At 44.9% G+C, this 15904-nt stretch overlaps 1 protein-coding gene across 6 annotated transcripts in view; it reads right to left on the bottom strand.

Annotated features, from left to right (window-relative positions):
- Positions 1-15904, bottom strand: part of LPAR2 (lysophosphatidic acid receptor 2) — a 51416-nt gene that overhangs the window by 9937 nt on the left and 25575 nt on the right. For 5 of the 6 annotated variants that reach the window (XM_075858942.1, XM_075858940.1, XM_075858941.1 and 2 more), the window contains exon 2: positions 8403-9155. In XM_075858942.1, the coding sequence (XP_075715057.1) occupies positions 8403-9135 (733 nt within the window). In that variant the 5' untranslated portion in view covers positions 9136-9155. Of the gene's footprint in view, positions 1-8402; positions 9156-12299; positions 12382-15904 lie in introns of those variants that run through there. The other variant, XM_075858939.1, reaches the window with a different exon arrangement.

Below are 15904 nucleotides of genomic sequence, written 5' to 3'. Positions count from 1 at the left end.
GAAAGGCTTGGCAAGGCAAGACACACAGGTTTACCCCCAAATTTAGGAAACATTCAGGCGGAGTCCATCATACATCATCTCTTCCCCTCCATATCAGAGGCCTAAACTGAAAAGAATAGAGGAAAAGTGTCCAAAAGGAAAATACAATTGTAACCCCTGTTATTGGTGTGTTCCTTCAGGAGATCTCAACTCAGATCCATATTTTACCAGTCATTTCATATGCAAAAGTCTCATTGGCAACCCAGTGCCACTGCCCCTAGGGTGAAGGGCCAGGAGGTGCGGTGCAAATAAGTGTGCAAATCAGCAGGGGCGGAGGTACCCGGGTTTTGGGGGAGGGACGGCTTGGTGCTCGGCCTACTCTTCATGTACCACCTCTATAGTAGGCATGCCACTATACATATTGTAAGAAAACAAATAGCGCATCTAAGGTGGCAACACACCTTAGAAAGCTGTCGGCCGATCGCTCGTTTGGCCGACAGCTATACTCCCCAATGGGGAGTGGGAATAGGCTGCTGCCAGAAACGGCAGCTTATCTCCAGGGGAGAGTCGGGACAGCTCCATGCACATTAGATGGTCAGCTGGACGCATCTAATGCGTATGATCACATAAGATTCTTATCCACCTCTATGGCAGCAGTTATTCAGCAAGCTCAGCTGATATTAAACATAGAACTTACAGAGCAAAAACTACTACAATACCCAAGGATAACTGCCCACATCTCAACCCACCCAGATATGTCCATATTTTAGCCTGATAGTGTCTACTTAAATGGGCTGTATGATATTAGAAAATAAGGTCTTTTTTTTTTTTACAGAAACAGTGCCACTCTTGTCCATAGGCTATGTGTGGTATTGCAGCTTAGCTTCATTTAAAGGGGTATTCCCAAAATCATAAATAGGATAGGTGATCATTTTCTGATTCCTGGAGGCCCCATTGCTGGCACCCCCGCCGATTGTGAGAACGAGGGGGGTCCCAAACCCCAGGTCCTCCTCACTGCTCAACCGCATTGAAGAGTTTGAACGGAGTGGCAATCTCACGATCGGTGGGGGTCCCAGCGATCATAAAATGAGCACCTATACTATGGATAGGTGATAATTTATGATTTTGGGAATACCCTTTAAAGAGGATCTGTCACTAGTTTATTAATTCCCTATTCCCTAACTAATATAACAGCCGATAACTACAGTGTGATTTTTTTTCTAAAAAGTTTCATATTTGCAAAGTTATGAGCATTTTTCTAAATATGCTAATATGGTTATGCTTGCCAAATGGGAGGTAACTCTTTCCTTTCACTCTGGGCCGAGTAATGGTTTCTGTTTGACGCTGTCCAATCAGCCCCATACAGTTCTCTTCTTCCCTGCCCAGCAATACTTTGTGATCATATAGTATACAGCTTCCATTTCCCACTGTGTTTTCAACTGGTGATACCTCCGGTTGTTTCACAGCTAGAACTCACACAGCCTCTTAAAAACATAACTAATCCCAGTAATTTGGGACTATTGAGAGGTCTAATCTATAACTATTGAGGTGGGATCACCAATGATCCTGCAGTAAACAGTAGTATACGCTGCAAATACACAGATTAAACCTAAGGTGAGGGGTCAGAAGACGAGCGGCTGATATCACATACACCCATGTATGTGGAGGTTACTGGAGGGTCTCAGCGAAAGTACATATCTTGGGGGTAGGGTTTTTATTGCATTTCCTTTGAGTAATCCAATTGAAAAACAATACAGTCACCACCCTCCAGCCTGGAGTAGCTGATAACAGAGAACAATAGTTTGCAATTAAAGGGCCTTTTACACCGGCCGACAATCGGAGCGCCGATCAACACCGTTTGCTCCTGTCACACGGAGCTATGTATGGGGACGAGCTGTCATTAGTACGATCGCTCGTCCCCATACATTATTATCATGTCGGCAGCGCGTCACCTTGTTTACACAGGGGGATGTGCTGCCGGCAACGATAATATTTCACTTTTTTAAAACGATACGATCAGCAGATGATTGAGCGTTTGCTCGTTCATCTGCTGATCGCTGCCCTGTATACATAGTTCAATTATCAGCAACGAGCGTTATATGAACGATTGTCTGCCCGATCATCGCCCGGTGTAAAACCACCTTAACTGCACAGCCAATGTAGAGAAGATAAACTTCGGGTTTAGTGTTCCTTTATGTAAAATGCTGACTACAGAAATCCATCTGCAAACATTTCTACCAGGAAAGGCGGGGGGGGGGGGGGGGGGGGTTCTAAGACCTGGATTAGCTGCGTAGGTGTAAGAATAGTAACATGTTGTGTTCTTCGTCACCTTCCTCGTGTTTGCTTTGTGCAAAGAAAATAATAGCAAAATGTGGTCGAGCTGCGATGGACAATAGATACCGGCCCGTGCCTGGCTGGGGCAGAGCGTGTCACTCCCTATCCCCAGCCTGGGAGCCTCTCTCTATAGTCTACAGATACAGAGGTTACAGCTGCAGGCGGCGGATCGCATTTCTAATTACCGTATCAGACGCTTAAAGGTACACTAACCTATTTTCTCTCCAATTCGGAATGATGTTATTTTCGGCTGGCGGAGATACATGTGTGCGTCTATCTCTATTCTGTTATGTGGGATTTAGGGAAACAGCCGAGCACGCTTAAAGAGGCTCTGTCACCACATTATAAGTGCCCTATCTCCTACATAATCTGATCGGCGCTGTAATGTAGATAACAACAGTGGTTTTTATTTTGAAAACAATAATTTTTGAGCAAGTTATGAACAATTTTAGATTTATGCTAATTAGTTTCTTAATAGACAACTGGGCGTTTTTTACCTTTTTACCAAGCGGGCGTTGTGGAGAAGTGTATGACGCTGACCAATCAGTGACCAATCAGCGTCATACACTTCTCTCCATTCATGTCCATCTGTATTCACTGCACAGCGAGATCACACAGTGTTGTGCAGTGATTAAGTTCCACACAAACTTTACCGAAGTGTCTGGAGTGTGAAAAGACATCGCGTCCTGGCTGGAGGTGATGTCTATTCACTCTCAAGACACTTTAGTAAAGTTAATGTGGGTGTATGTGACAGCACAGCGTGATCCCGCGAGATCACGCTGTGCTGTGAGTACAAATGGACATGAATGGGGAGAAGTGCATGACGCTGATTGGTCGCTGATTGGTCAGCCTCATACACTTCTCTTCACAATGCCCACTTGGCCAAAAGATAAAAAACACCCAGTTGTCTATTAAGAAACTAATTAGCATAAATCTAAATTTGCTCATAACTTGCTCAAAAATGATTGTTTTTTTTAAATAAAAACCACTGCTGTTATCTACATTACAGCGCCAATCAGATTATGTAGGAGATAGGGCACTTATAATCTGGTGTCAGAGACTCTTTAACTCCCATAGAAGTGAATGGAGAGAGCCACACACTTGCGCAAACACCTCTACATTAATTCTCCGCCTGCATTCAGTAGCCAGAGCTGGGACTTGCATCTATCAGACATTTCTGGAATATCACATGGAATAACCCTTTAAGGTTAATATCCATCCGCCCTTGAACCCCATTTTTTTAAATCTTTTATTCTAAATAGGTCCAAAATTTTGTGCTGATTCATTCCTTAATATATCTTTATAGTGGTCAGAGCTACAAACCTTCTACATAGGGGGGAATATATGAACCTTTCTACGCCAGTTTTCCAACTTAGAAAAGTCGCACAACGCCACTTTGTGAAAAGTGGGTGTGGCTCACCAAAAAAGGCCGACAAATTTACTATAATTTACGTCAGAAAACGCATAATTATAGAGAAATCTATGTCAGCTCCAAGCTAGCGTAGATTTTACTCTGTGGGGTGTAGCGAGGTAGAGGCCGGTGTTAGACGCCGTACCATGCTATGTCCGATCAGACTATTTCCCCATTGGACAAAAAATAAATGAAAATATTTATATATGTATGCTTACCGCTCCTCTTCACTTGTCCCCTCTGCTTGCCGCGGCTCATACAACGTACTGCGGCCAGAGTGTCAGGATGTTAAATGTGACGTAGCATTAAGGACGTTGCTCGGCGTCAAGACCTTGTATGAGCCGCAACATGCGTCTAATGGGGGGAAATGGTTAGCTCAAGACCGCAGGTGAAAAAACACTGAAGGTGAAATTAAATCTCAATAAATCTGTTGCATTTTACTCCAGCATAGCAGAAAACTAAGACTGGCATATGAATCGCCAATCTTAATAAATCTGCCCCATAGGTCAAAACAATAGTATTCTGGCTGCCTGTAGACACCACTAGAGGGAGCTCAGGAGCTTACTGTATACTGGTCATACAGTGAATAATAAGACAGTATGCAGTAAGCTGCTAAGCCCCCCCCCCCCTAGTGGTGGCTGAAGGCTTTAACACATATACTGTATGTCTATGCATGGGATTTGGAGCACTGTGTCAGAAATATGGGTTATATAACTTCTACTGTGTCATGATGACAGTGACCAGATCATGCTAAGACTTAGAGCTCCATAAAAACTGGGGAGTCACAAGAAGTAAGCCTGGTGTAATGGAGGAGATGAGACAGAGGATGACACAGGAATGTACTGAGGACTGACATACCACAAATGCTTACACCAGGGTTAGGGTAAAGGCATTTTATGAAAGGTTTATCTTCCTGTTACATTCTCCAGCACTGGCCAGTTAAAGGGGTTCATAAGGTTAGAAAAAAGGCGCCACTATGGTCCATAGTTTGTACCTGGTATTGCAGTTCAGCCAGTTCAAGGAAATGGGGCTGAGCTGTAATACTAGTCCTAACCATGGGAAAATATTCTGTCCGTTAAACTAGCGCTGATTGTTATACAGCACGTCGATCAGCGCTTGTTTGCTCCATTAAGGCTAGGGCTACATGGCGACATTTGGCCGCGACACAGGTCACACGGCCAAAGATCTCCACGTGAATGCAGTGTTGTACTGGCCACATTGCATTAATGAAAGGGAATGTGGCCGCGTTGCGTTTTGCAGTTTACCGTAACATTACAGTCACAAGAAATTGAAACTTAAAGGATATCTTGTGACTGCCGTGTCGCGGTCGTGACAATCAGTGGGTCGCTTTTTTTAGTACGATGCAGGCAGCGCAACACAGCAACCTTTGGCCATGTGACCTGTGTCGCGACCACAGTCGCCATGTGGCCCTAGCCTTACATGGAGTAGTGATCACAAGTATAGGGATCAATCGTTCGTCCCCATACATTTTTCATCTTATCGCCAGCACATCACCTGCTTACATGCCGATAGGCGACCATTGTTCTGGCCGATGAACAAGCCCGATCATTGGACTATGTAAAGGGCCTTAACTTTTGCTCCCACTAAAAATACTTTTGTGATGAAAATGCAAAGCAAAAAATAAAGCTCCACATCTAATCTTTATATATGGCAGATATCCCCACCCTGCACCCTTCCAGGCTCACGTCTCTTTTTCCTGCTCCAATCCCAAATTCTTTGTGTAGCCCTTCCCAGCCCACTCCTAACCAACCAGAACTTCTATGACAGATCACTCCTGGATTGTAAATGTAAAGGGTTTTCGATAACATGATATTATGGTATTGCCCTCACGGCACTTCAAAGATTAGAACCAGTTGAAAACTTTGCCCTTATCTGTCTTTATATCTCGGCTCGATAATGAATGTTGTTTTGCTGCAATCTTTTCAGAAATCTGAAACCATAAAAAAATAACCAGAGTATCATGTACTTCCCCTGTATAGAGGATACAGCCGCCCTGCGGGTACACCGACAAGCCTTGCCGTGCAAGAACAAATACATCTATTCCTTAGTTCTTTGCCTGGCATAGCACATAAAGCATATGTCTTACCAGTCAGTATTGCTGGCACAAATTGCAGGTAGAAGATTTATAAATGCCTACACATGGAGATCTAATCGTATGCCCTAGCCCAAACTTTTAAGCCCCTTGGATGTGCCTCCCAGGTGGATGCCGTCTGTAGATACATTGTCCCCGGCCCGTGTGACCAGGTTTAGGAGAACAAATCTGGCCCTTATGTAAGCACAATGTACACCAGGCACTGTATGCCATCACTGGCACATGGCACCACATAACATCATGCCATTTTTCGGGATTACATATTCTATTGTATGAAAAAAATAACACATATATCGCCCGTCGGGATCCTGCTCCCACTGTCTCGTGACCTGATATAGGCTGTCACAAGCACTTAGCATAGGCAGTTTCCTGGGGTCACATGAAGAGTCCTTTAAGGAGTTGACCCATCAAGACAAACCCTGTACTACAACCAGTCCTCGCAAAATGAGCTGATCGCTGGGGGTCAGGCTGTTGAAAGTGTAGAACGGCACAGTATCCAATGACATCAGTGGAGGACCATGCAATATATGGTAGTGCAGAGCGCTTCAGATAGTACCCTCTATTATAGAGGGTACCGAAACAGGGGTTATCCTGATGGGACAACCTCTTTCATAACACCAGTAATGTCATAGTATCACTGACCATGTCATCATTGGGCTGGGACCCCCACAATCTCTAGAATGAAGAGTTTCTTCCAAGTGAGGAGCCCCTTTGGCTTTTAGCTTGAAGATCTTTGGAGCTGTCAACAGGTCAGGTCTTCTATTGAAGTCAACAGCCCCGTTACACTCTTGCCCCTTCATCCTAGAAATGAGTGGTGGTCTTAGCTTACGGACCACTCCTAATAACATCTGTCAATGGCAAAAGATGTATACAGTAATTCTTACCAACTGGAATAGCTCCATGTGGCTTTCAAGCTTGAAGCTCTGCCATACATAAAGGCCAATGACAAACGCTACGATTTGCAGCCTTTGTCATACCTATGTGCTGACACGAACCCTTCCTCCCTCAACCACATGAAAGGTACAAACACTGGTGACGTATATATGTGTAAAGAGGAAGTCTGTAGTGATATATATATATATATAGAGTGTGAACAGTTATATAAGGTGAACTTTACTATAGGGTGATGAATGACCACACCTCAATGGTCTCAGGTGACAACATCCCGGGGCACCCACCACACCTTCCATGACGGTGAGTGAACAATGACGGCTATCAGTTCTATCGTTTTCCTTAATCTCACTGATCAAGATACAATCTTAAGGCATCCCACCAAACAGACCATCAATCCAATATTTCATCTATACAGGACTGTCATCTGTTAGCACCATACAAAGCAGAGAACAGATAGGAATTTTAAGAATTCCTAACTCTCGTAAAAAATATATGGCCCAATATAAGAGATTTCTGCTGTTCCTGCACTTTTCCTCCGACTATAACATTATGGCTGGAACTTCAGAATGATCTTCATGTCTACAGAGGGCTTAAAAGCTACTGCAAAGCTACCCTAGATTTAACACCCCAAAGCCAACCATATATCAAAGATAGCTGTTGTCCAAGCGATCGATCACTGATGGGCATCTACAAACACGTATGCTCAACTCGGCGCATGCATGCTATTCACAATGTCAAGGTGAAGCTCAGTGGTGAAGGTTATGAGTTAAGCTGGCCATAAACGTAACATAGCTATCGATATTTCTTCCCACCCACCCCCATTAACATGCACGCCTGGACGAGTATGCATGTTTTTTTACAAGATGGAGTGGGGAATTAATTGCAGACAGACACCTCTGGCAATGGCTTATCACATGGGTATAAAGGATCCACCATGCCGATGTGTCTCTCTGCCACCATTGGGAGAAAGTCGGGAGACCCCACAACACATTACATAGTAAGTCGATCCTGCTGAAATCAGTGTGTTCGGCTGCCTTTAATCTAAGATTATCTTTACCTCATAATTTTGTATATTTGTTCAGCGTATTCGCTCTCAAAGTTCCCAACGCATACACCAAACACAGAGCTTATCCCCTGTTTTGGCCTCCTTTTTTTTACGATATAGGAACTACGCTTTCCTACATATTGGCCCACCACAAAAAAAACATACAGTTTTGTTTAACATTGTGGCTGATGTATGCCAGTGTATGGTCATACAGTGGCATACATCGGAGAATACTCCCAACGTATACCCATAGCGTGATGTGAACAGTGCCTAATGTGTACAGCTAGCTTTAAAATCCAACCAACCTGCCCATCCATCATTTTATGGGGAAGTCGGAAAACATAATTGAGGTGGATCTCACACACATCAGATGCTAGATCTTGCAGAACAGGTCTTTTTTTTTTTTTTTTAAATGTAGTGACAAAAAGTGGATCCGAGACATGAGAGCACTCTTTCCTGCACATCAAGTGGGTCAATATGGCTGCCAAAGAGAGCACCGAGATGGTGACCCACCCAGAAGAAACCCTGCCCAACATGTAGTCTTTATAAAGATCACTTGAAAGTCAACATATATACCATAATAAAAATATCTTCCACAAAACGTTCACATTTCGCATATTACTTACTCAAGATAATAAACACGGTCTTCATCAAATTGATCATGGTCTCCCGGTACTTGGGATGGAAAGACGTGTGTCTGGACATCCTGGCCATCTTCCTCTTGACGTACACAAAGATATGCAAGTATACCACCATCATAATGAGAAATGCTACCAAGTTTGATACCGCCCAGAAGATAAGATAACTCCGGCTGTACAATGGGGCCATTCGCGAACATGTCTCAATGCTACAAATACAGTGCCAACCAAAAGACGGGATGAGACCCAGCAACAAAGCCGCCAGCCATATACAGGCTATGAGGATGCAGACACGTTGGTTGGACATCTTGCTGTGGAGCTGCATAGTAAAGATCGTCTGGTGCCGTTCTACAGCTATCGCCAATAGATTGGCCACTGAGGCTGTGAGGCTGGTATCTAGTAAACTTTGTCGGAGGAGCCAGGTTCTCACAGTTAGGCTAGCAGTCCGTGGACCAGTATGGAACATGAGATACGTGTAGGCTACTCCAGCAAATAGATCTGCAGCTGCCAAGTTCCCCAAGAGATAGTAGATGGGAAAGTGGAACCTTCTGTTTATTATGATGGCCGTAATGACAAGTATGTTGGTCAGAAGTACAAAGACGCACACGGTAAGTCCCAGGCCGACCACCAGACTGTCCTTCGGTCTCCATACCGTCGTTAAGTCTTTCCCACTTTTGTTGTAGAAGAAGCCGATGCTTTCATTAAAGTAACAGTGCTTCATTTTGAGCGGGTCGTTAAATCCTGAAAAAAAGAAATAGAAAAATTCACATTTTGGAAAAAAAAATAGAATAGACTTGGAGACCTCCCAAAAGAATGTACATATCTTACTATGGGTCTGTTACTGTTCGATACAGCTATATTTAAGCCTGAAGAGCTTTGTCACTAATGCCTAAACATTTTCTAACTTTTTGGATTTCATATGGTTGGGCTACTTAAAAAAAATTGCAAAAAGGCTACTAAAGTCATCTGACTGGCACTTAAAGTCCATCACACAGAACCAATAACAGTCCAAGGGCGAAAATGACCCAACACTGGGCAAATGAATCACAGAGATAAAATGACCCCCTCCCCGTCTCAGCTCTTGACAATACAACAATAGCATTTTGCATGTTAACTAAAAGCCATAGAGATGCAAATGAAGGAAACAAGAAGTCAACCACAAGACGGAATCAATACTCAAACAGCTAAAAATACCAAAAAGACAGACAGATGGCTTTATCAAATGACACTAGACTAGACTGATAAATAGACCACTAAATACACCCCGTAGGAGCTACTATATTAGGTAACTGCATTATGGGCAACTGTCTAATATCAATTTAGTATAATCGGTAAGCAGTAGTGAATCTGATGATCGTGTCAGAGTAGGAATGCCATTCACGTAATACAGGCTGCCATAAACAACACCTATACTAAAAGTGTGCATACCATATATACAACCACCGCCATTGTACAGCTGATATCACCACTAGAGAGCCAATACTTCCTCTGCAGTTTCGGAGTCGGAGAGCCCATTAAAGTGAATGGGTCTCCAACCTGAGGTTTTTAGTTGTTGCAAAACTTCCAGCATGCTCTGGCACCCTCTGGCTATGAGTTATAGTTTCCTAACAGCTGGAGAGCCACAAGTTGGAGACCACTGGTGTAAACCATGGAGGAGTCAGTTCCACCTGAGCAAAAGTCTCTTTTTCTAGTGGCTCTCTGTCCTGGCTGATTCGGGACCCCTCTCTATTAACTATTCTTACTAAATTGCAGGTAAGGGACTGCGCTAATGATTCCCATGGTTCTCAATCACCAATGGACTGCACAACATTGATAGTCTACGATAAATGGCTCACTTTTTGGGAAGTAGCTATGGGCATCAAGGGGCCCAAACCACTGGTTGCACAGGGGCCCTCCCCTGACCATGTCTACCTTTATACAATCAGCAGCTGATCATGGGAGCACGACAACCCCCCCCCCCCACCCCTTGTGATCAGAACGTTTTAAACCCATTCACCGGCCCTAAATGCCCAGCCGCCACCCACACTGTATACTTACCTTTTATTTAGCTTGATGCTTGCATTAAATAGGTTGCAAGTAACGATGAGTGTAATGAGAGGACGCCGAGCCGGGTGACATCACAGGGACACACCAGGCGACAGACACAACAGTAGCTCCCACACAAGGGATAAGACTGTAGGGGCATTGTGTCTCCACACTATACAATTATCAGCTACACATTATCTCCAAGTCATAGATGACACTCACAGAGGCTGTGTGACCAGGCAACCTTCCAGCTGTGGTCAAAACTACAACTCCCAGCATGTCATGACAGCGACAGCTGGGAGTTGCAGTTTCGCCACAGCTGGAGAAGCACTGGTCTACACTTATTTGATTCAAGTGTCAGTAACGCTAACATACAACGCTTACATATATGTATGGAAATATTGCCAGACGTTCATAGAACTGGGGATAAAGTACGGATCATGTGGGCAGGGTTTTTTCTGGACCTCCTGTCAGTGATTCCATTAAAAAAAAAAAAAAAAACACACTACAGTTGGCTGATAACAGAGAACAATAGTTACATGGATATAACATTGACTGGTTAATTTGCATTCAATCAGGTATGTATTTAGTGTGGATCATTCTCTAGACAAACAGAAACTGATATCTGACTATTGCTCACGGTAATATATATATACCATATGTATGTATGTGAATCATAAAGAGTTTCATGAGAAGTGGAATAAGATACCAGAGCTTCACAAGCCCTTTTAAAACAAATGGACATAATAGAAGAGGGTCCCCGACTAGAGACCCCACTCTAAAAGACAGAGCCGCTATGGAAGACTCAACGCGACCATTGGCCACCCATTTATTTTAATGGGTGCTACATGTAATATATTACCACACGTGATCAGCTGGGGCGGCTACGCTCAAAAAAAGTCTAGTCTTAGCAACTATAAGTCCCAACATTACTTGTCTACTAAGGTGTATACATGTTTATCTGTACTTTTTCCAACTATACACACACACACCAACTAGATCTATATTGGGTCTAACTTCTAGGAACACCACGTTCCATAAAATGGGGGTAATATGCACAGTCACTCTCTATTACTATGAATGCAATACACATAAATCCAAATGATAAGCCAAACATGTCTATAGTGGTAAAACCCCTTTAAGGCCGCTTTTACATGGGCGTAATACAGCCACAATACCCGGACCTCTAAAGGTTTAACTTGTGTCATCCTATTTTGTTACGTAATTAAAAAATTATATTCAGCCGCCATATCTATTTCTAGAAAAGCTGGGTAATAACGGGGGTTGTCAACTAGGTTTCCGAGTTATCTGAGTTGATTTGCAGAGATATGAGAGAATAGGGAAGGATTAATGCATAACTAAGTAGATGTGACATTCAGGAATCAAGGAAAGTCGAGTAGCAACCACTGTCCGAGCTGTAATGGTAGCCATATTAGTTGTTACTAAGCTTTCCATAAAGATGGATGTGAAAAAGGAATATCAGAATAGGATATTTATCAGAAGAGGACGAATCAAGGGTTAATAGCAATTTCCTGGTGAAACATTTCTTCAGAGGGTCATATAACCTACAAACATAGAGATATATACACACGGTACAATGACCTCCATTCAAGTTTCTGTCTGGAGGTCTCCACCACCAAACATATCATTGTGTCCAGAACCACCCCAAACCCATTCATGCATCACAACCATGGTCACCCAAAGACCTCCATGTAGGCACCTTGGAGATGGGTTCTCCTTTACCTTTTGTGTTGTCGCCCCTCCCAAACGACTCCTGTGTCATATACTACATGGTGCAACTTCTCCCCATGCTCCATCCTGCTTCCCTGTCCATACCATGGTCTTCGGTCATACACTTACCGCTGTTCATGGTTAGAGTAGTCATCCCGTGGTTGCCCTCAGCTCCTTCAGGTCTTCCATTAGGTCACAGCAAGAAGTATCTCCTCCCTCTCTGAGGCGCACAGCATTACTCCTGATATACAAGCCACTGCCTGCCAGTACTATTTCCAAATACCAGCTACTAGTAAGGTGTGACAGGAGGGAGGACCTCACCTTTCCAGAAGAGCACACCTCTCGGGTCTATGCTCAGGTTACAGTTAACACACTCCAGTCAGGAGAAGACAACAGTACAGCCTGTGGAAGACTGTGCTCATGTTACTCATGAATGATATCTTCTCTTCCTTCCTACAGAGATGGTAATTTTTTACTTTCTGTAGTTGAGAGGCGCCATGCTAAACTCTAAAAAATGTTTATGTAGGTCAGAGATTGGTCAGTTCTGATAGACCTGATCTTATTGACCATTTATATAACAATGTAATCACATTATTAGATTAAGTAATGCTCGGGACAACTTCTATGGCTTATGGGCAGGGGTCTCAAGCCCGCGGCCCGCATGCGGCCCCTGGGGCTGTCATTTGCGGCCCGTGGGACACAGAGCCGCTAGTACAGGCTCTGCTCCGGGACTCTGGAATTCCCTGACATAGCTGTACACATATGGACAGGGATATCTGAGGCTTCCACAGAGCCGGAGTCCCGGGCAGAGCGCTAGTATCGGCTCTGCTCCGGGACTCTGTGGAATTTCCCGATATCGCTGTCCATATATGGACAGTGTGTCAGGGTCTTCCCCGGAGCGGAGTCCCGGGCACAGCGCTAGTATCGGCTCTGCTCCGGGACTCTGTGGAATTCCCTGACATCGCTGTCCATATATGGACAGTGTTTCAGGGTCTTCCCCAGAGCGGAGTCCCGGGCAGAGCGCTAGTATAGGCTCTGCTCCGGGACTCTGTGGAATCTTCTGACATCGCTGTCCACTTATGGACAGTGATGTCTGGGGCTTCCTCAGAGCAGGAGTCCCAGGAACAACCTACTAGCGCTCTGCCCTGGACTCCAGCTCTGGGGTTGCCCCTGACATCCTTGTCCATATATGGACAGTGAAGTCAGGAGCAGAGCTGGACTCGCAGGCAGAGTGCTAGACGCGGTTCTGCTCCTGGACTACAGCTCTGGGCAAGCCCCTGACATAACTGTCCATATATGGACACTGATGTTAATAGCTTCCCCAGAGTTCCGGCGCAGAGCCTATACTAGTGCTCTGCTCCGGGACACCGGCTCTGGGGTTGCCCCTGATATCACATTCCGGTCCAGGAGGATCCCCTGACATCACTGTGTACGGACACTGACGTCAGGGGCTCCAAAAGTAGAGGAATCCCCAGCCAAAGCGTCGGCAACGCTCTGGCTGGGGATTCCACTCCTAGAGGGAGCCCCAATGGAGCTATCTATTTGGGGGTGGGGGTGGCATTATCTGCAGAGGGCACTGTGGCAGCATCTGCAGAGGGCACTGTGGCAGCATCTACGGAGGCCACTGTGGCAGCATCTACGGAGGGCACTGTGGCAGCATCTACGGAGGGCACTGTGGCAGCATCTACAAAGGGCACTGTGGCAGCATCTACAGAGGGCACTGTGGTAGCATCTACAGAGGGCACTGTGGTAGAATTTACAGAGGGCACTGTGGCAGCATCTACAGAGGGCACTGTGGCAGTATTTACAGAGGACACTGTGGCATTATCTAGGGGTGTATTGCATTATCTACAGAGGGCACTGTGGCATTATCTACAGAGGGCACTGCGGCATTATCTGCAGAGGGCACTGTGGCAGCATCTACAAAGGTCTCTGTGGCAGCATCTACAGAGGGCACTGTGGCAGCATCTACAGAGGGCACTGTGGCAGCATCCACAGATGGCACTGTGGCAGCATCTAAAGAGGGCACTGTGGCAGCATCTAAAGAGGGCACTGTGGCAGCATCTACAGAGGGCACTGTGGCAGCATCCACAGAGGGCACTGTGGCACTATCTAAAAAGGGGCTACCCAATCTTGACATGTGTGTCTGCCAAACACTGCCAACTGAGCCGCCGGACTGCATTTAGCGACACTTAAACTGAAAAACTGGATTGTTGAAATAAGCACGTGGAGAATTCTCTAAAATTTTAAACCTAGCGGTATTATTATAGTGATGTAGTATTATTATTATAGTAATGTAGTGTTATAGTAGATCAAACAACTAATTGAATAACAATAATTTTGTATTGTGTCAAATTTGAAAGTAATGCGGCTCGACAACTTCCCATTGTTTCTATATGCGGCCCACTTACCCGGCCGAGTTTGAGACCCCTGCTTTAGGGTGTCCCTTATGCAACAGTCACAAGGGAGTTGTGTAATCTTTATGTATTTCACTGGTCTGCAAAACTGAACCATGCATGATCCCTCAGCCCATTGCGTGGCAAAAGTCACCATGCAGTATAGCAGTGGGACACAAGACTCCATCATACATGATCCCTCAGCCCATTGAATGGCAAAAGCCTGCACGTAGCATAGCAGTAGGATACAAGACTCCACCATATATGTTCCCTGAGCCCATTGCACGGCAAAAGCCACCACGTAGCATAGCAGTAGGATAAAAGACTCCACCATACACGCTCCCTCAGCCCATTGCATAGCAAAAGCCACCACGTAGCATAGCAGTAGGATAAAATACTCCACCATGCATGATCCCTTAGCCCATTGCGTGGCAAAAGTCACCATGCTGTATAGCAGTGGCACACAAGACTCCATCATACATGATCCCTCAGCCCATTGCATGGCAAAAGCCTCCACGTAGCATAGCAGTAGGATACAAGACTCCACCATACATGTTTCCTCAGCCCATTGCATGGAGAAAGCCACCACGTAGCATAGCAGTAGGATAAAAGACTCCACCATGCATGATCCCTTAGCCCATTGCGTGGCAAAAGTCACCATGCTGTATAGCAGTGGCACACAAGACTCCATCATACATGATCCCTCAGCCCATTGCATGGCAAAAGCCTCCACGTAGCATAGCAGTAGGATACAAGACTCCACCATACATGTTCCCTCAGCCCATTGCACGGCAAAAGTCACCATGTAGCATCGCAGTAGGATACAAGACTCCACCATACATGTTCCCTCAGCCCATTGCATGGAAAAAGTCACCTTGTAGCATAGCAGTGGTCTACAAGACTCCACCATGTATGATCCCTCAGCCCATTGTATTGCAAAAGCCACCATGTAGAAAAGCAGTGGGATATGGGAATCCACCAGGCATGATCCTTGAGACAATTTCATGGCAAAAGCCGCCTTGTATCATAGCATGGAGATATCACAGACCAATATCCTGGGTAAAGAAACATTAGCAACTTCTCAATTTCGATGAAAGCCATGGAGAAAGCTGTGAGCTTGAGACATGTACCTTAAAATCCAGGCTCTTCGAATCCTGAGATTTCCACAAACTGGTTCGAGCAGCAATTCCTATCTATAGTACAAGAGACTTGGCACCGATTACCCTGCAGTGTGGGCACAGCAGCATTTATGAACTGAAACTGAGAATTTGTCATGTTACCATCACTTTGTTCTCAGTCTCTTGTGTTCTGAGTCACATTCAGAGTAATATGGTAAGG

This window comes from Rhinoderma darwinii, chromosome 3 (genome assembly GCF_050947455.1).
Source record: "Rhinoderma darwinii isolate aRhiDar2 chromosome 3, aRhiDar2.hap1, whole genome shotgun sequence".
Taxonomy (NCBI): Eukaryota; Metazoa; Chordata; class Amphibia; order Anura; family Rhinodermatidae; genus Rhinoderma; species Rhinoderma darwinii.
The sequence above is the reverse complement of the archived record's forward strand: the minus strand, read 5'-3'. Positions and strand labels throughout refer to the sequence as shown.